Raw genomic sequence first — 21,916 nt, 5'->3', positions numbered from 1 at the left:
GGAAGGAAGGAAGGAAGGAAGGAAGGAGAGATAAAACATATGAAAGAGGGCACCTGGGTGGCTCAGTGGGTTAAAGCCTCTGCCTTTGGCTCAGGTCATGATTCCAGGGTCCTGGGATTGAGTCCTGCATCGGGATCTCTACTCAGCAGGGAGGCTGCTTCCTCCTCTCTCTCTCTCTGCCTGCCTCTCTGCCTATTTGTGATCTCTGTCAAATAAATAAGTAAAATCTTTAAAAAATATATGAGAGAAAAAAGAGAATAAGTTCAGGAGGTCCATCCTCGGAGCTTGCTGGAGGGGAGGGAGGTGGGAGGGATGGGGTAGCTGGGTGATGGAGATAGGGGAAGTTATGTGCTATGGAGAGAGCTGTGAATTGTGTAAGACTGATGAACCACATACCTGTACCCCTGAAATAAATAATGCATTATATGTTAATTTAAAAAAAGAAGTATCAAAGTAATAATTCAAGGCAGTTTGCCAAAGTTAAGGGCATGAGTATCTAAATCAAAAGGACAATTGAGTGCTCAACAAAAGAAAAATAAAAGGCCAACCCTAAAAAAATTATCATAAAATCCCTAAAGTAACAAGGATAAGATTCTAAACAATTTTTACAAGGAAATAAAACTTTCACCTCCAAAAAGACACACAATTATCAAAAGAGGAGCTACAGCCAACTAATGAATTTTTTCAAAAAGTCTGAGAGAAAATGTTTTCCAACCCAAAATTTTACACCATGGCAAGCTATCAATCTTGTGTAAAGGCAAAACAAAAACATTTTGAGAAATGTTTTTCAGAAAAAGTTACCTAAAACATTCTTTCTTAGAAAGTTACTCAAGGATATCTTCTGGTAAAATAAGGTTATAAATTAAATGTCCGGTAAGGTAAGGTAATAAAAAGAGAGATAATCATGCAGTTCAGGACACAGTGGCTCCAACCAAAAAGCAGAATTTCTGGGATGACAACTGTGCAGTAGACTAGATACTGGTCAAAATGGGAAGAGAAGGGTCATCTGGGTGGCTCAATCAGTTAAGTGTCAACTCTTGATTTTGACTTCGGTCATGATTTCAGGGTCCTGAGCTCAAGCCCCACACTGGGCTCCTGCTAAGCATGGAGCCTGCTTAAGAGTCTCTCTCTCCCTCTCCCCCTGCCTCTTAACCCACCCCAAACACACACATGCACTCTCTCTCTCTCTCTCCCAAATACAAAGAAAAAAGATTAGAAGAGGAAGAAAAAATAGAATGAACTAGAAGGAAGAGCTCCAGAGAATGAAAAAAAAAGACACATTCTATAGATTAACTGATAAGATAAAAACAATTGAGGATATAAAAAGTGATAGAAGGAAGAAAGGAAAAAAGAAGGGAAGGAGGGAGGGAAGAAACAGAGACTCAAGGGGTAGGGTGGGGGAGGGAGGGAAGCTGTGCCAGGAAGGAAATATAATAGTAGAATCATAGTTTGTTCTGCAGGAAAAAAAAAATCAAAGCTATGATGTAAATATATATAAATGATTTAATTAAAGATGGTCATATAACTATATTGAAAAGATGGAGGAGAGAAGAAGGAAACATTATAAAAGTCAAAGTCTCCTCTTCATCATAAGAGCAACCCAATGCATAATGTTTAAAATCAATGGATCAAGTAATATAAATACCATATTTGAAGACATGGAGGTAATTGCCGAAAGAGACAGGTAAAATAATCAAATATGGGAGCAAGGCTAGCGGGTGGAGAAGGATGGGAAAAGTTAGGCCAGGAACTGCCATTCTTCCTCATGTCTTTTGGCACAGCTTAATGTGTGTAACCGTGAGCCTGTATTACTATGATTTAAATATTTTTAACTATTAAAAAAGTATAAAGAGTTTGTTTTTATTCCACAAAGTGAATTTTGTACGTCGGGGTAGGCAGGTTGGAAACATGTCTGGGTCTAGGGCTAGAAAGGGATAAGTTGCCATGGCAACTCTGTGTCAGTAAAGGGAGTAAGTTATAAACACCTAGTTAAGGGTGGTAGCTATGGGTATTTGGACACATACAAGACCACTCTAAGAAGAATGATGCCTGGGCACCTGCAACAACCGCTCTCTCGGTCATGGCAGTGGGCTGTTGTAATCAGCAAGGAGAAAAATAAGAAGAAGCCAGATTTCCCTGTCTCCCCAGAGAGCTGGCAAGCCCCGTTGTTAGTGAGGTTGGGCTTCTGCTTAAGGTTATCAGAATCTAAAACCCAAACCCAAACAGAATCTTTCTTATGTGAATATTTCTGGGAATGCTATCACTTCCACCTATTATTATTATATAAACAAATGGCTTCCCATCTGCCAGGTCTAATAATGACAATAATTAATGTTAGTTTAGGACAATTTTTTTTGCACATCAGTCACCAAGCATTTTTCTATCCCTTATGTCATCTGATTCGCAAAATAACCCAAGGATACAAGTAATGCAATTTATTACTGTAATCACACTCTTTTTAGACAAGACATCTGAATTTCAGAAAGTTAATTGCACAGTTTATAGTTAAGTAGCAAGGGCTCTCAAATTCAACTGTGTCCTGATTCCAAATTTTACACTTAGTCTTTGACATCACATGCCTGAACTACAAGCCGATCTATTAATTAGCGTTAACTGACTGCCCACACACAGGGATACCACGAATTACTATACAAATTGTGGCCAACAAATATAAAGGCAGCCATCCAGGTATTGGGTGGGAGCTGAGATCCAGTCTTCCCCGCTCCTGCCAACACTACACCTTAGCTCAGATGTGAGCCTTTTTATAATCTGTACAAAGGTACCAGTTATGTCATGAGGAAGCCTCACCTGCATACACAAATTAACAAGTTTACCACCCACCTCTTTCCTTTCTTACCTTCCTCCAACACTCCACAACCCCTGCATTGACAGTAGTGGAAATCCTCTTACTGGTTTCTGTCTCACAATAGAAGACACATCAGATTCATTAATCGTTACAATAAACATGAGACAAATGACTATATGTTGGGGCTATTCCTGGCACTAAGTATGTAGTGCTTAACAAGGGTCCTGATCTCATGGAATGACATTTCTGCCAGGAGAAAGACAAACTAAAGTACAAGAAAACATTAGAAAGGATGAGTGTTATACAAAGTATCAAAATTAGCTGACGTAATAGTGATTGAGTCGCTTAATTTGGGGAAATCAGGAAAGGCCTTTTCACGAGGTGACATTTCAGTTGATATTGAAATGACAAGAGAAAACCCACCAAAAGAAGATCAAGGGAAAGAGGTTTCCAAGAAAATAAAACCGCAATTGCAAAGCCCATGGGCAAGATCAAGCCTGATCTCCTCATCCTAACAGGAGAGAGGCAGGGTGACTGTGCAGCGAGGGTGTGAGAGTGGAAGAAGTGGGGAGGTAGGCAGGGGTCTGCTTACAGCACACTGCAAGCCAGGTGGGGGACGTGGATTCGATTCTAAGAACAGTGGGGAGGATGAAAGTAAGAAGGGGAGTAACAGGGATTTTTTATTTACCTTTTACAAAGGATCTTCCTGGATGATTTGTGGGGAATGGAATCTAATGGGGCAAAGAGGAAGACTGTGGTCACCTTAAGGAGACGGGGGATTAGCTGTAGAATGCCTTATGTTCCTGAAGTTGCTGAACTGCCCAAAATTCACCAGAGACCCAGTGCACATGAGGCCTCCTCACGGATTTGTGTAACTTTGCTGGGAAACTATGACTATAGGAAGGACAATTGGTGTTGACTGGCTTCTGCCAGTGTTTACCTCGTTTGCTCTCTGCAGAGTCCCTGGCTTCCTCTGGTGGACTAAGCTGTGTGGCTATCCTGTGCCTCAAGCCCCTGGGGCCTATGTCTTCAAGTGCACATCACACCATGTTTGCTCCACAGAAAATGAGTTCTGGGAGGTCTGTCCCCTGTCTTTGCCATCCCTGTGTCCCTAATTATTTAACACCTAGGACTTCACAAAGGCTCAATAATGTCTGGTGGGAAGGATGAATGTTTTATTTGGGGGCTGTGTGAACCCTCTATGTGAACCCTCTTTTCTCTCCAGAAACCAAAAGCATCAAATGATGTGAGAAATGCATCCTGTAGGTAGGACACCCCAAGCCCCAGTCCCTTACCTCCTGGGTGAGTCGGGGTCGAAGCAGGTCTTGTGCACATCAGCCACCTCGGGGTCACAGCAGTCCCCGTCGTCAAAGTCGTTCAGCATGTTGTTGCACTCCACGTGGCAGAGCCCATCCCTGCGGTTCCAGGAGTAGCACCGGCCGTGCAGGCGGCAGTCGCCCCCGTCGTAGCCCGTGAGCGGGTGCTCACACTCAGGGTCACAGTGGTCATTGCCGATTTTGCTGGGCTCACAGTTCACGAGCACAACCCGGTGGCGCAGGGTGGAGTTGCGGACCTGGTGGACACTCAGCTGCCAAGTAATGTTGTAGCGGCTGAAGGCGTCACTCAGTGCCTTGTGCTGCCGGCGGATCTGCTCCTCGCTCACGATGGGGTTCAGGCCCTCATCATCACAGATGTTCACCACCTGGTAGCGGATTGCCTTCTCTCCCTGGAGGGGCTGGTGCCCGTTGTAGTGGGAGATCAGCTCCACATTGTCACAAACCGTCCGCCCACAGAGCGGGGGCTGCAAAGGTGACAGAATCTCAGGCTGAGGCTCAAAGCCCTGCAGAACCTCACGCTGTGGGTACTCCCCATCCCTAAAGGGGGCCCACTGTTCTTCCAAGGGCTCAAAACTGGCAGTCAGGATCAGGGTGGTCAGTTCCTCCACTCCCGTTGGATGCTGAGGACTGTGTTGGAGGTGGCTTTGTGGGAGGGCGGTCGACCAGAAGACCAGTGTACCCAGGTGTCCACGAAAATAGTGGCCATGCTCAGAGCTATCCCCCCCCAGAAGCAAAGAACGACAAGACGCCATGAAGGGACTGTTCAGGGGACCAGACTGCTCTGGACTACTAGCCACCCGAGTGCCATCCACATACAGGGCCATACGCTGTCCATCATAGGTGGCTGCCACGTGTGTCCATGTGCCTGGTTGGTAGCGACTGTGGCCAGTCACAATGGTGGCTTTCTTCACACGGTCGGTGCGAAGGGAGAAGAAGAAACGAGCGTCTCGCCTTCCCATGTCCTTCCCTGAGCGGATCCCTAGGGCCCAGCCCTTGTCACTGACAGTGTGGGAGCAGTTATCAAACACACCTGGGAAAGAAGGAAGAGTCGAGGGGAGAAATACCAGATATAAAAGGGATGGAGAAAGGGAGAAGAAAACCCATATAAATAGCAAGAATGTAGGTTTTCAGTGGAGAAAAAATAAGTGATACAGATTCCCCACCAGATATACTTCTCTGGTACCCCATATCAGCCCATTCTGGCAACATCTATGCCCAAAAGGAATCTGATTTGAGATTCCATCCAATCTAACGCATTCTGGTATTTTTTGATAATCAAAATGAAAGCTATAAAGGGGATATCTAAAGCAAGTGACAACCATCTTCTGAAGTTTGTCACAGAAGTTCCTCACGCTGAGTCTATGTCTTCCTCCCTTCCTCAGAAGCCATGGGGGCAATCACGGTTTTTAGAAAAGACAGTAATCTCCTATTCCCTCAAAAGGTCCTTTTTCTTCATTTGAATATTGAAATAATGATTCTCGTTGGGGAAAAACAAGGAGTTGGTCAATAGACAAGTCCCTCAGAGAAGACTGTAACAGATACCATTCTCAGCCCACCATTTCCTCTAGTGCAAGGATGCCCGTTTACAGCGAACAGCTGTTCCCCAGAGTAAGCAAAATGGTACTGCCCCATCACCCTATAAGAAAAAATAGTCAAGTCAGTTAGAAGAATAGTGGTTCTATCAATGATGCCCACCACAGTACAAAGGTAAGACTCTCCCAACACACACTGCTTTACCGTCTTACTCAGTGGGCACAAGACTATTATGTCCAACTGAATAAACAAAGGGGGTCTACTTGTAGATAGCTGGACCATTAACATGTTGCCAGCAGGGAAAAGGAGTCAGATATAACACAACCACAGATAAAATAGGAATCCCAAAGGCGATTTGGATGCCTCAAATGTTCCCAGAAACCCACCCGTAGTTATGAACTCACCATCCCCTCCAACACCTCTTCTAATAGTATATAGGTAGTCGCGGGAGCAGATTTTCCTTATAAGTTACATAGAGGCACTACATTCACACTGGAAATGCTTAGTAAACACTGCTTTAAAAAAAAGATTTTTTTTTTATTTATTTGACAGACAGAGATCACAAATAGGCAGAGAGGCAGGTGGGACGTGGAGGGGGAAGTAGGCTTCCTGCTGAGCAGAGAGCCTGATTCGGGGCTCGATCCCAGGACCTTGAGATCATGACCTGAGCCGAAGGCAGAGGCTTAACCCACTGAGCCACCCAGATGCCCCAGCACTGTTTTAAATACTGAATAAATGATGGAGAATTCTGCTACTTCTGAATTACATATCAAGGCCTAACACCAAAAGTCGTTCTCCCCCAGCCTGTTACATAAGAATTGTATTTATGCCCCTGAGTTCCTACATAATCCACTCAAACAGTAGTTCTCTATGGAGAATAGGGACTTAAAAGCCATGAGGTTTCCTGTTGTGATTGCAGTCAAGTATTTTAAAAGTCGCTACTTTTTCATAAATGACAGAGTATTTTTTCTTCTGCCTCTAGCATAGATCAGTAAACTGTGATTAAAAAATAATAATAATAAAACAGGGGCACCTGGGTGACTCAGTTGGTTAAGTAGCTACCTTTGGCTCAGGTCATGATCCCAGGGTCCTGGGATCGAGACCCATGTTGGGATCTCTGCTTGGTGGGGAGTCTGCTTCCCCCTCTGCCTGTCACTCCCTCAGCTTGTGCTCTCTTTCTCTCTGTCAAATAAATCAATAAAATATTTAAAAAAAAAAACACTTTTTTAACAAAAGCAACTCTACCAGTCAGAATTTGAAGTATTGGTGAGAACTAGGTATAATGCAATTGTGATGTTCCAGTTTTATTTGTTTAGGTGGGGGTGGGGTGCGGTGGTTGTCTTTACACTGAGGTCTGTCTGGTAAAGGAGCATAAGTACTCCTGCTTTAACAAATTCTTGTACAGAGTAGACTTTCAAAAGGGAAGACAAATCTAGAGATGAATAGTAAGTTCCCTGGTTCAGAGTTTCAATTTGGTTATCTTATTTTGGGATAAGTACATTTAGCCTTAATTATATCCATCTGCTGACCTATGAGCAAATGTGCTACAATATTTAATACCAGGACCATGAAGTTACTCAGCTCCCAAGTAGTAAATATCCGCTAGTTTTTAAAAGGAAGAATTGGGGAAACTATTTTATATTTGTTGCATATAAGTATGTGTATGTACAGATCTTTTTTGGCTTACAATGGGGTTACATCTTGATTAACCTATCATAAGTTGAAAATGTATTGAATATAGCTAGACTACTGAACATTGCAGGTTAGCTTAGCCGACCTTACATGTCTCCGAACACCTACAGTAGCATACAGTTGAGCAAAATCACCCAAGAGACTATTTTATTACAAAGTGTTGAGTATCTCATGTAACTTACTAAATACTGTACTAAACATGAAACAAAGAATAGCTATATGGGTACAGAATGGCTGGAAGGGTATTAGTTGTCTTCCTTTGATCGTATGACTCACTGCAGCTATGTCACTGCCGTCCAGCATCACAAGAGAGTATTGGGACCATATACTGGTCCAATATTGGACCATATAAGAAAAGATCCAAATTCAGAATTGCAAGTACAGTTTCTACTGAACGTATATCACTTTCACACCATCATAAATTCAAAAGATCATAAGATGAACCAGTATAAGTCAGGGTCTGTCTATATATGATTTGAATTACAAATGATTAGACTTCACATATAAATTACCACATTAATTAGCTTGCTATCTACCAGACATCTAATTGCAATTTTGAACACTTTTGTTTACTGATATTAGAATTTCTGGTTAGCATCAATAAAATAATTGTTTCTACTTATTTATCTCATAGGAAGCTATAAAATTATTGATAGTGTGTCTAAAATGATGTTTTTAACTTCTTGAGACAATACAGAGAAGATGTAATTTTATCATACTAGTTTATTTGGATTAATCTAAGTTTTAGTAATTACATTAGAAAGGATTTAATAGACAGAAGAACTAAAAATGGTCATTTTAGTTGGGAGTTATAACAAGTATGATAGAAGTATCACTTTTTAAATGATTACCAAAGAAATTTTTCTTTGTTTTCTAATTTAATAAGATGTCCCAAGTAGCATATGAGAAACCTCACTAAGTGCTTAGACAACTGCATTTTATTTGTTGAGAGAACAGTTTTTGAAGCACTGTCCTGCACTCATTTCCAAGAAAGAAAAAAAGAATTTTCTAACCCAATTATTGTGGACTGAATATTTGTATCCCCCTAAAGTCCATATGCTGAAACCTTAATTTCTATTGTGACGTATTTGGAGGTGGAGCCTATAGGAGGTAATTGGGTCATAAGAATGGAGCCCCACCATTGGGATTAGTGTCCTTTTAAGGAGAGGAAGAGAGCCAACCCTTCTTGCTCCCTGCCATGTGATGATACAAGAAAAGGGTCATCTGCAAATCAGGAAGAAGATTCTCACCAGACATTGGATCTCTGGCATCTTACACTCTCCAGCCTCTAGAACTGTGAGGAAAAACTTGCTTTTCTCGGGACGCCTGGGTGGCTCAGTTGGTTAAGCAGCTGCCTTCGGCTCAGGTCATGATCCCAGCGTCCTGGGATCGAGTCCCACATCGGGCTCCTTGCTCTGCAGGGAGCCTGCTTCTCCCTCTGCCTCTGCCTGCCATTCTGTCTGCCTGTGCTCGCTCTCTCTCTCTCTCTCATAAATAAATAAAATCTTAAAAAAAAAAAAAAACTTGCTTTTCTTTAAATCACCGAGTCATGGTATATTTGTTCCAGCAGCCCAAACTAAGACACCAATGTTATCACCTAGCTGTGGATCAGAATGACAAGTGAAACTTTTACAAATACAGGTTCTTGTGACCATGTTGAGAGCTGCTGACCCACCATATTTACAAAAGAAACCATTCTTTTTACTACTGCCCAGTGGATGGAAATGCAGAAAACAGAATTTGGGAGTCATTGTATTTTCCAATCAGTGAAGAAGAATTAGAAAGACTGTCATCAATGGTAAGTTAAATCAGACATGAAAGTGGAAAGCTCATCTGAAATTGCTTCCTACCATTTGTTTAAAAATTACATCTGATCAGGCATTTTAGCACAATCTATGTAACCATCGTACATACTTGTCCATTAATTTAGCAAACTAATGGAATAAGAAGTACTTAAAAGAAGTTAGGTCCACTGAATAGTGCACAGATATGATGCTATTAGGAAATGTCACTGATTGACTGTCTAGGAACTGATATTAATTGGGGCTTTTCATTATCAGTAATAAAACTCATATTTAAGACCACTAAAATGAAAATAAATATACTCCACTCCCATTGAAAGATCTATTATTCCAAAAGAGGAAACTGGGGCACTGAAGTATGGTGTGCCTTACCTCCCTCTCCCTTCTAATCGCCACCATCAGCACCAACCTCTTTCATGAAATCTTGAGTTCAACCTTGTGAAGATTTTCAAATTTTCTGAAGACAAAGTAAGTAAATATTTCTCTCCTGCTGCATCTTCTATAGTCCGTACTAATAATCATCCGTTCCTCCAATCTGGAGGCTGTGGATTGAAAACTATGATTCTCTTCTCTCGAGATGGAATAAAGCAATATAGTGAGGCTGAAATTGCATCCTCTGCTCAAACATAGATATGAATCCAACACTGAACCCATAACCTGATGCTCCATGCTTCAACCCTAGCTGGTGGAAAGAGGATCGTGCTTGGTCCCCCTAATAAACCCTAGGACTGCCACCCTACTAAACCACAAAGGGTTCACATTTCATCACACTGTCTTGTTCCTTGAGGGAAATGAAATTTCACTTGGAATTAGTCACTTCAGTTCATCACATTTACTGAACATTCATCCCAGACATAGAAAAGTAGTTTCAGGGGCACCTGGGTGGCTCAGTGGATTAAGCCTCTGCCTTCAGCTCAGGTCATGATCCTAGGGTTCTGGGAGTGAGCCCCGCATCAGGCTCTCTGCTCTGCAGGAAGCCTGCTTCCCCCTCTGCCTCTGCCTGCCTCTCTGCCTACTTGTGATCTCTCTCTCTCTCTTTCTCTCTCTCTCGCTCTGTGTGTCAAATAAATAAATAATTTTTTTTTTTTAAATGTAGTTTCAGCTTTGGAAGAAAAAGCAGTCTTTGCCCTTGAGGAGTTATACTCTCATGGGTGAGTGGAAACATTGAGATGATTTCATATATCAAAACTTAAGTTCAAGGAATACATAGGTAAGTGAAAACAGAGCCTAATCTCAACCCATATAATTTGGAGAGAATTTCCTAAGGGGAAAAGACCCAAACCTACTCTTGAAGAGTGAGTAAGAGTTGGCCAGGCAAAAGAATTATGGATCACTCCACACAGTGGGGACAGCAAGATGGCAGGCAACACGGGTGGAAACAGGTCAAAGTAGGTCTTGCATAACACAGTAAGGGGCTTGGACTGAATAAGTTAGGGAATAGCTGGAGGTTTTCCTACTGTTGCCAAATGCCTCTGATATCCTGAGAGCACACAAAGGAACTGCAGCATGAAACATCCCATGGCTGGCCTTGCCCTGCACACTTGGTCCAACTGCAATTAAGGAACGGGAACGTTCCAAAGCTTGCAGATGGACAACTGTGGCACAAGAAATACAGGAACACTACAAGAGTTCCGTGTAGTTAGTCCACCCACGTACTTGCACAGTAGATATTTATGAAGCAGTACTAGCTGTCAGTCTCAGTATTTGTGCTAGGGTTTTCTAGTGATCAAATGGCTATTTGACATCATGGAAGTTCAGTACAATCCAGAAAATAAGCCTTAAATAAGTAACTACAATGAGATATGCTGACAGTGAGGAGTAAAAATAGCTATGTGAACAGCCAAAGAACCCCTTTATTAAAACATGGAGATAATATGGCAGAAATTCTCTCTAAAGTTATTAACCGCCAGCTTTCTAGCACTGACCTAGCTTGTTAATAATTTGATGCTACCCAAATCTACCCATGAAACTAGGGCTACCTTGATCACAGTCAAAATGCCTGAAAAATTTAGGGAGACCCAAAGCCAAGGAACTCCAAGATGTAAGTTCAAACATTCCCAGATCAAATGTCCTGACATTTCACCCAGAAACGTTCACTGTAAAATTCCCTATATCAAATACCCATTTCAGCTGAATCTTCTAAACTGGGATGTGGTATTCTTTTTGTGAAGATTTTTTCCCTTACTCCTTAGCATGGAAAGATATCTCCCATTTATATTGTACTTGAGCTTTCCAAAGCAATCTTGTGTAACTATCATTTAAATGGTAAAGCCATCCTGTGAGCTAGGCAGGATAATTATCACCAGTCTCACTGTACAGATGAAGATACTGAGGGTCTGAGAGGTCGGGTATTAGGCCAGGCGCAGACAGTACACTACAGCTGAAGTGTCATGATTCAGAGTCCAGGACAGATTTCTTTGCTGGGGAAACCACAGAACATGGTGGTTTCAAGCATGAGTCAGTGGATGTTTCAGTCCCCAGTCTGCTACTTAAAAAATGTGACCTCAGGAAAATTATGTCACCTTCCTGGGCCTCAGTTTACTTATTTGCACATTGTACCTGTAAAATAAAATCTGTCCTTCACTGCTCTTCTTTTCCGCATCCTTCAACCACAAGCTGAGATCACAGACCTACCTCCTGAGGTTGCTGGGAGAATTAAATAAAAGAATATATGTGAAAGATCAAGGCACAGTACCTAACTTATAAAAAGTGATGAACAAATATTAGTTATGATAAGGAAGAGTTTGATGATGAGACATCAAAGGGAAGAAGAAATCAGGCATAAAGCCAATGTTATGCTGTAAATTTTTAACAACTGGTCCTCTGAAGAAAAAAAAAAGTCCTGATTTGTAGCATTTGCCAATTTTTGTAGTACACTTATTCCTACAATGGCCAATCTTAAGTTACCAATATGATGTCACTGAACATGGACTGGGAAGAGATGTGTACAATTGGTTCTGGTAAGCTTGTCTGACCAGTTCCACCATGATAAAGACTGAAAAAGAAAACAGATTCAAGCTGCCAAGTGTCTCCTTTTCCTTCTGACTATTAAAGTGGCTGTGTGTGCCTTGCTGCTGAGCTGTTTTAGAATTTAAGAGGACTAAATGTCCCTTTATTTTTTTTAAAGATTTTATTTATTTATTTGACTGAGATCACAAGTAGACAGGCAGGCAGAGGGGTTGGGGGGAAGCAGGCTCACCACAGAGCAGAGAGCCTGATGCAGGGCTTGATTCCAGGGCTCTGGGATCATGACCTGAGCTGAAGGCAGAGGCTTTAACCCACTGAGCCACCCAGGCTTCCCTAAATGTCACTTTAGACTTACTATAAAGCTATAGTAATCAAGACTATGATATCGTCTGTGGTATCGGTGAAAGTGTAGATAAACAGATCAGTGAAACAGGACAGAGAGCCCAGTTATAGACCCACATAAATAGATATAACTGATTTTTGACCAGGAGCAAAAGCAATACAATAGAGCAAAGATAGTCTCTTCAACAAATGGTGCTGCGTCAATGACATCTACATGCAAAACAATAAAGCTAGGCACAGACCTTACACTATTCACCAAAATTAACTCAAAATGGATTACAGACCTAACTGCAAGGTGTAAAACTACAAAATTCCTAGATGATAACATTGGAAAAAATTTAGATGACCTTGGGTTTGGTGATGACATCTTTAGCTCTAACACCACGACACAATCCATGAAAGATGTAATTTATAAGTTAGACTTGATTAAAAATAAAAACAATTGCTCTGCTAAAGATAGCGTCAAGACTCTAGAAGACAAGCCACAGACAGGGAGAAAATACTTGCAAAAAACACATCTAATAAAAGACTATAATCCAGAATACACAAAGAACTCTTAAAGCTTAAGAGTAAGAAAAGAAACAACTAATTTAAAAATGAGCCAAAGGCTATAAGAGATAACTCATCAAAGGTATACAAATGGTAAGTAGGCATATGAGAAGGTATTCCACATCGTATGTCATCAGGGAAATGCAACTTAAAACAAGAAGATACCACTACACATGTATTAGAACAGCCAAAATCCTGAACACTAACACCAAATGCTAGCAAAGATTTGAAACAACAGGAACTCTCATACCTTGCGGGTAAGAATGCAAGATGGTACCATTTGGTGGTTACTTGAAAAACTAAATGTATTCTTACCATGTGATCAAACAATCACACTCCTGGATATTTACCCAAAGGAGGTGAAAACTCAGTATACATAAGAATCAGCACACAGATATTCATAGGAGCTTCATTTATAATTGCCAAATTTGAAAGCAACCAAAATGTCCTTGATTAGGTGAATGGATAAATTAACTGTGGTACATCTAGACAATGGGATATTATTCAGCACTAAAAAGAAATGAGCTAACTAGCCATGAAAAAACATGGAGGAAACCTAAGTATGTATGTTACTAAGTCAAAGAAGCCAATCTAAAAAGACTACATATGATATGGTTCCAACCAAACAGCATTCTGAAAAAGCAAAACTATGAAGAAGATAAAAAAATTAGTGATTGCCAGGAGTGAGGGGAGAGAGGTGAGTAGGTAGAGTACAGAGGATTTGGGGGGCAACGAAAATAATCTGCATAATATTATAATGCATATAACGATATATGTCATTTTACTTTGGTCCAAACTCAAAGAATGTACAACACCAAGAGTGACCCCTAAGAAAACTATGGATTTGGGTAATTATCATTTGTCAGTGTAGGCTCGTTCTTGGTAAAAAATAAAATGTACCATTCCGGTGAGACAGGGGCAGGAGATATATGGGAAATCTTGTACCTTCCTCTAAATTCTACTGTATACCTAAAACTTCTCTTAAAAAATTAAGTCTTTCTTAAAAAAAAAAGTAAAAGGTAAATATTGCCTCCACTTTGGATTTTGAGGCTTAAAATGGCTATCCACTTTAAGCACCCAGGGACCAACAGTGCCGGTTAAATAAAATTTGTCCAACACAAACCTGCTGTTCAGCCCCATAAAATGGGATCACAGTGCAACCTGCACAGGTCATCCACACATTCTCAGAAGGGACACCAGACCAGCTTTCTTAACTCCGTCAAGTAGGAGCAAGATACACTTGATTTAAAAGAAAAATTTCCAAATCCCCATTTAAGAGACTTCTCTTTCTTATCAGTCTAGCAGAGTAGAGACTGATAAAACCAAGGCAGCCTAAGCCAACACACTATATGTAGTGAAACCCTCAGCTTGTGCAACATTGAGATTTTACAACTTTGGATGTATATGTGATAAAAGCAAATGTGTTATAACTGTTGTTTATTCATCAAAGTCACATTCTTGGGAGGAACAGAGGGACCAAATCATCAATATTATTTATGAAATCACTCAACACCAAAATGAGCTATGAAAGCCCATGGGTTGGGAAAATGAGATTGAATGAGGTAACTTGAAAAATGGTGATGGGACTGAAGCCAGACATTTGGACCATGTCATTTTAAGACTTTAAGAATCCCTCTTCCAGTTCTTGCTTGGAACTGACTTCCATTATGTATCAATGTTGACTAAATTTAAAATTGTTCAAACACCTTACCTTGTCTAATAATCTAAGTTTTGAGAAAAAGGAAAGTGAATTGAAGGGGTATATCCTATTCATTATATTCCTGTTTCTAACTCCAAAACTCATATTTATAGACCCTGGGTTTCTTAACAGAGCCACATAATCGTATGGGTTTTCAGGAATCATTTGCATCTAGTTCTCTATTATTAAAGGCATGGGAATTAATAGAGTCAAATACTGTCAAGGAGAAAAGCCTTCTTCAAACTGGGATACAGTCTGAATAATTATGAGACATTCTAATAGTAGTAAATATCAAAGCTAAAGAGTTACAGACAACCATTTAATTAGGCACATTTTTTAATGTGGCCTCTGTAGAGAAATAATCCTGCTTCTTTCCACTTCTTGGGTTGTTTCTTTGGATTCAGGAGATCTGTTGCTCATCAGAAGAAGAAATAAAGGGACCTAAACTACCTTTTATTAAATGTCTATTATACTCTAGATGCTGGACATGTGCCACCTCTATTAAACCATGCCACACTGGGGTGCCTGCGTGGCTCAGTGGGTTGAGCCGCTGCCTTCGGCTCAGGTCATGATCTCAGGGTCCGGGGATCGAGCCCCACATCGGGCTCTCTGCTCAGCAGGGAGCCTGCTTTCCCCTCTCTCTCTCTGCCTTCCCCTCTGCCTGCTTGTGATCTCTCTCTGTCAAATAAGTAAAAATAATTTTTTAAAAAAGGGAAAAAAAAAAAACCATGCCACAAACGTATGTGTTGATTTTTAACATCCTCATTTACAGACCAAAAACTAAGGGTCATAGAAGTTAAGCAAGTCATCCATAGTCTTACATCTAGTAAGGGCCAGACACAAGGGACAAAACCAGGGCTGTTTGACCAAAAACTTCATGCTTTTTCCACTGCACTAAAGTATTTTGAATACTGGGGCACCTGGGTGGCTCAGTCAGTTAAGCATCTATCTTCAGCTCAGGACATGGTCCCAGGGTCCTAAGACCCAGCCCCATGTCAGGCTGCCTGCTCATTGGAGAGTATGCTTCTCCTTCTCCCTCTGTGTTTTTTTTCTCTTTCTCTCTCAATCTCTCAAATAAATAAATAAATCCTAAAAGATAAAAAATAAAATATTTGGAATACTAAAAAAATAAGTGTTTAGTTAGTGATTTGAAGAAAGAAGATTACGGGCTGGTGAATGTGGCATTAACAAATAAATATGCGGACCGCTCCTTGAAGGTGATTGGGATCTGACTCTTCAAAACCTGTGGAGGCTAACAGCCACCCTCCAGAAATGGTTTGAAGGACAGAACTGACTGGCCAGCTAGTTTATATGTCCATGTTGTCCAACGGATAGGCTGACTTCCTAAACATTTGGTAAAATTTCCAGGTGGTCCCACAGGGTTTTCTGTGACACATACCACTCAGGAAAGCTAGGACACAAACCACTCATCCCAAAGTTGGACAGCAAGTGAAAGCTGAAGAAGGTGGAAGGGAAGCCAGTGTCAAGAACACTCAATCGGTATTCCCCTCCAAGCCAGTGGTTTCCACCTCCACTTTCTTTTCTTGGTTTCCCCAATAGGTGGCCACCTGGTGGAGGAAACCCTCTATTAGAAGAAAATGTAATAAAACAGAGGAGTGGGTGGTCTAGGTCGGAGCTGCCCCACCTCTCAACAAATCCAGTCAAACTGCTTTGCGCGCTCTCTGGTAGAGAAGGATCTACCAGAAATCTTCCCTCTCCCCTTCTGGGATCTTCTTTCCATTGGTTTTGACAGAAGGGAATCCCTGACCAAGAGACCAGATAGAGAGAGTTATGTTTCACCAGAACTCCTGGCATCATAATTATGAGGCAAGTATCATCCACTCCAGGAGTTATGAAAGTCAATATAAAGTGAGAAAAAAAAATGAATCTTCTGAAAATGGTCAGGAATCAACCAGTCTTTGTCATTCTTATTTTATGGTTAATGAAGACAGGGGAAAAGGAGCATCTCATACCCTTTCCCTCAAAACAGAGGAGTATCTGTGTTTCAGGAACATTGTGTGAATTTATTTCAGAGTGTTGAAATAAATGGAAAAGTTGAAAAAAAATGGAAAATATATATATATATATTACTTTTCCATTTATATATATATGTGTGTGTGTGTGTGTGTGTATATATATATATATATATAATATAATTCCAATATATATATTACATTTCCATACACACACACACACACACACACACACACACACATATCCCTGTCCTGTCTGAGCTGCTATGATGGCCCAATGCTGAGAAGGGTGCACAGCGATTTCACTCTCTAACACCTCCCCAATTACATCCTGCTCTCCAATCAACATCAACATCAACATTCTAGCCCCATTGAGAATGTCATCTCACTCCCTTTGACTGAAATGCCTCTCATGTGGGCGTGTCCCTCAGAAGTCAGCCACAGATCCCTCTTGTCTGGGAAGCCTTCTTTGACTGCACCCATCAGAGCGCTCCTTGCTGAGCTGCATGGCACTGCTGTGACTTTCCTTATCCTGTCAAGCAATATGAGAGCGGCATGAGGACAAAAGGCTGTTTCAGACACCTGTGCATTTCCCACTGGGTCAAGACAGGAATGGGTTTTGGTTCCTGCACTGCACCAACTCTGTTCCAGAGTCAAACTGAGTTGTGAGTCTTGACTCAGAGGAGAAACATTCCCCACCACTCCGGGGAGGCAGGGGGAAGGGGGGGCAAGGTGGTGCTGCCCAAGAGTCCTGCAGTTGCATCTAGCCGCGAGGAATGATGTAAGGGGGACCAAGCATTCTGTGCTCTGTGTCATCATGAGTGCTTAGACCTTCCCATAAAGATAGACGTGCTTGCCCCCAGCCCTCACACAAAAAGCTGTTTCCTCCTAGGTCCTACACAGCTGGGTTATAGCACATGTGGTAAAACCTACTGAGAGTTTTTCTTGGGCAAAGCCCCATTGTGGAGAGAGCCCCGTCCATGCAGAGCCCCAGGGAAGAGACCGTTTAACTACAACATAAGCCAAGGTGGTAGAAAATAAAGATAAGGTCCAGACAGAAATACTGCCTTTGGCACTGAGGTGACTTTAGAACCTCACTTCCAGGAAAGCCCCATGGCAGAGTCCTTTCTGCACTTCTGAGAGAACCAAAGTCAGGAGTGAGAGTCCTGCTTCTCCAAGAAGGCCCATCAGCTTCCAGGAAGGTAAGGTTCTGCTCAAAAAAACAGAGGAGTCATACACAGTGTCATCAGCTCTGGTAACTAAAAAAACATGCTGGATGGTGCAAGCTTGTTTTTATGAGAAAAATGAGCAAAAAACAGAGCCAGGTTAGGTCATGACCATAAATCAACCTGATACAAGGCAAGGTCTTTTCTCAGGATGTTATGCCTGTGCCCTCCCCACACACACAGATCTATCTACTGCCTTCTGCAGAATTACTTACCCAACACCCTGCCCCCCAGAGAGGCCCTGAGGGGAACTGAAAGGACCAGGGAGAAGGAGGAGATAGGCCATCCATCAAAGACCACACAAACTGGCAGACAGCGGGGCCATGTCAGCAGGAAGAGGAGAAAGTAAAAAGAGGTGCTTTTCAGCTGCTACAGATAACTTTCCTTCCAGACAGGATTAGGCTCAGCTTTTTATCTAGGAGTCCAAGCTTTTATAAATCAGAGCACAGAATGAGAAAGTCCTCCTGGGAATGTTTCACTCACATCTTCCCAGCAAATTTTTCAAGCTATCCTCCTAGTCCACTATTCCCTTTAGTCACGCTCTCACTGTGCGCAAAGATGATCGAAACCTCGAAACCGGGATGGGGGACTTCCCCAGCTCTCCAGAAGCCACTCAGGCTGGGGTAAGGGTCAATGTAGCAGCTTAGCAGAGAGAGGAGAGAACAGGAAAACAATGAGGTGGTCGGAAACAAGAATCCAAAGACATTTACAACCTCAGAATCTATGGCTCGTACAGGACAACCACAGAAAGTAGTTAGCAAGGTTCCTGATGCAAACCGTCAATACGTGGTAGCTACTTTTAGAGTTATTTTTGTTACTGATGGAGGGGTGGGAGATGCAGGAGCTAAATCCAAACACCAACAGCTCTGACCTTTCATCAGTAGTGTCCGCCCAGAGTTCAGGCTGAAAGTACCCACAGACCTCCTAAAAGGCCAACTCGAGTCCAGATCTGTTCAGATTCTACTGTGGGTAAGAACACCCCAGAGCCCTGAATAAATACAGACTCTTGAGTCAGTAGGATTCAGGTGGCACCTGGAATTCTGCGTCTCCAGCAAGCTTCCAGGTGAAGCCCATGCTGCTGGCCTTCAGATCATACTCTGAGTAGCGGGCCTCTAAACGAGAGCAGATCAAGATCTGGGTCTTTGAGAATCGGCATCTGCTGGCAGGCGGTGGGGGACAGAATTCCACTAGTGACTTAAATACATAAATCTCCTGCACTCCCACCGTTATTCCACCATTTCCTGCAGACATACACACACGCACATGCACGCACACTCACGCACACACAGACACAAGCGGGCACCTCGTGACAGACACAAGTCAGCCTCGTGACCATGCATGTCACTTTCCTCTGCTCACATATCACCTGCACAATAATATTAGGTGACAACGGGGCACCTGGGTGGCTCAGTGGATTAAAGCCTCTGCCTTTGGCTCGGGTCATGATTCCAGGGTCTTGGGATCGAGCTCCCTGCTCAGCAGGGAGCCTGCTTCCCACTCCCTCTCTCGGCCTGCCTCTCTGCCTACTTGTGATCTCTGTCTGTCAAATAAATAAATAAAATCTTTTAAAAAAATAACATTAGGTGACAATAAGAGACAGAGGTGTCATTAGGTGACAATAAGAGACAGAGTCATGGGGGGTGTAAAGACATGAGTAGGAAACTCAAAAAAGAAGAAATGAGAATTTTCAATGTTCAGCCTCAAAGACATGCAAATTAAAACAAAACAGAAATTCTTGTCCCTCAGGTTAGTAAATATAACGATAGTCTCTAGAATCGGTGACACGATAGAAAAGCAAGCATGCTCATGCACTGCTGGGCTGAGAGAAAATTGGTAAACCATTCTGGAGAACAATGTGGCAACCATTTGCCGAAAACATTCATATCCTCCAACTGCGTCATTTCATTTCTGGGAGTCACAATAAGGAAATAAAGAGGTATATTATTCTACCTCCCCAATGGTATTATTTTTAACAGAAAAACAGTACAGACCAACCAAACAATATAATACTACTCTGCCTTAAAAAAAAAAAAAAAAAAAAATTTGGGCCATGGTGGAGAATTGGATGAAGGGGGTCAAAAGGTATAAACCCCAGTTAGAAGTTGAATAAGTCCTGGAAAGTCAAGCACAACAGGATGATGATAGTTTACATGACTGTATGGCATATTTGAAAGTTGCTAAGACAGTAGATCTTAAAAATTCTCATCATGAGGGAAAAAAATTCTTTTTTCCCTTTTTCTTTTTTTTTATATCTATAGGAGATGATGGAAGTCAACTAAATTTGCTGCAGTCATCACTTTGTAATGAATGTAAGTCAAGTCATCATGCCCTATACCTTAAACTTACACAGGGCTCCGTGTCAATTATATCTGAGAAAGATACTTATATCTAATGAAAAATAAATGAGTAAATAGAGAAATAAAATTTTTAAAAAATAAAACTGCTTGAGGTAAAACTCAACAAACCTCTAAGACGGCAACATACAAAGATTTTGAATTCTCCTCCTCCCACAGACACATGAGCTCCGCAGCTACGTGTGGAACAATTTCTTCCTTAGAAAACCTAAGGTCTGGCTGAGTGACGCCTCCATAGCCAGCAAACGAGCGGGTAGGAGAGGCTGGGACACAGTCTCACCATAAACCCCACAAGCAGTGCTGCAAGCCACAGCCAGGAGGGAACTCAGTTTCTGTCTGAGGAGTAAAGTGTCCCACCCCTCACTGGGAAGCCCAACTTTTAAGACATAAACGTGAGAGACAAGCCCCCAAAACATCCAACTTTGAACATCAGTGGAGCCCATGTCCCAACAAGACAAGACGAGCGATCTGAGAGCCCACCCACAAAGAGCAGGTCCGCTCTGACTCACCTGCCCAGGGCCCAGCTCAGAGGCAGCCCACAGCACCCAGACTTCAGTGAAGGAGCCTCACCTGCTGATATTACAGTGCTGGCCAGAGGGGTAGGCATCCGATGTACCACACATCTCAGCCAGCCAGAATGCGTTCCAGGGAGGCAAACTGGCAGGCGCCATCTTGGCCCAGTCCCCTTACTGCACCCCGAGCACCATTAGCTCCCAGGAAGGAGATTTATCCATGTCTTGTGCCCTGATTTCAGCAGCTGCTGCCTAGCGGATGCCTGCTGATCACCTGGCTCTCAGCCAGGGGAGCTTGTGTTCCCTGGTCCCATGGGAGCGTAATACTTGGTGTCACCCAGAAACACATACCCCTGTCTGGTAGCCCAATTTCTGCTGTTGGCAGGGAACACCTCCACATCATCTGGCTTTGGTGGCCAGTGACTTTATGCTCATGAGTCCCAGAGGTCCCCACAGTCCCAATGGACCAAGGATCCTTAAGCAGCTACTGCTCCTAGGATGAAGCAAGAGGCAGCAGACCCAGGAGCTCCATCTTAGCTAGCCATCACGAGTGGCCTGAAGGGAAGGCTTCTAATTATACAAGCATCTTGGGGCAGACTGGCATCCTTTCCAGAGACCTCTGAACGGCAGGCACTATCCTCAGGCTCCCCCCCCCCCCATGCTCCAGGGTGCCGGTGTCTGGAGGGAAGCTTTACATGCATCCGGGGCTCTGGTTTTTCTTCCGGGATAGGGAGGGGTCACATTCCTGGAATCCACAGGACCGTGACCATCGAAGAGACAGTCTTTAGCAGGTGGTATCCAGCCCAGGGCACTGCACAGACAGCAGACAAGACACACTCCCCAATCTCCCTGGGAAGGAGGCCCCTTTACTTTCCTTGGAGCTTTGGCCGAAGGGTCAAGCCTCAGGTTCTGACACACATCTAGTGACCTACAGAGCTACTCTCAAGGAACATAGGCTGTGGACACCATCCCGGCACGCCTTCTGCCTTGCTCCAGATCACTGGGATCACCCAGGAAAGAGCTTGTACACGCATCTGGAGCCCCAGTTTCCATGACTGCCAGCCAGGATTGTGAGGTGTTGTGCCGATGCCATCCAGGACTTCAGTACATTTTGGCACGTTTAA

At 42.6% G+C, this 21,916-nt stretch overlaps 1 protein-coding gene across 1 annotated transcript in view; it reads right to left on the bottom strand.

The window, feature by feature from the left end:
* PAPPA2 (pappalysin 2) overlaps nucleotides 1–21,916 on the bottom strand; it is a 273,728-nt gene that overhangs the window by 235,082 nt on the left and 16,730 nt on the right. The window contains exon 2 of the mRNA XM_032838777.1: nucleotides 4,102–5,173. Coding sequence (XP_032694668.1) covers nucleotides 4,102–5,173 — 1,072 coding nt within the window. The remainder of the gene's footprint in view (nucleotides 1–4,101; nucleotides 5,174–21,916) is intronic.

The sequence above is a fragment of the Lontra canadensis genome, unplaced genomic scaffold (assembly GCF_010015895.1).
Source record: "Lontra canadensis isolate GAN:19392208 unplaced genomic scaffold, GSC_riverotter_1.0 scaffold106, whole genome shotgun sequence".
In the NCBI taxonomy this organism is placed as follows: Eukaryota; Metazoa; Chordata; class Mammalia; order Carnivora; family Mustelidae; genus Lontra; species Lontra canadensis.
This window is presented reverse-complemented; position numbering and strand designations above follow the sequence as displayed.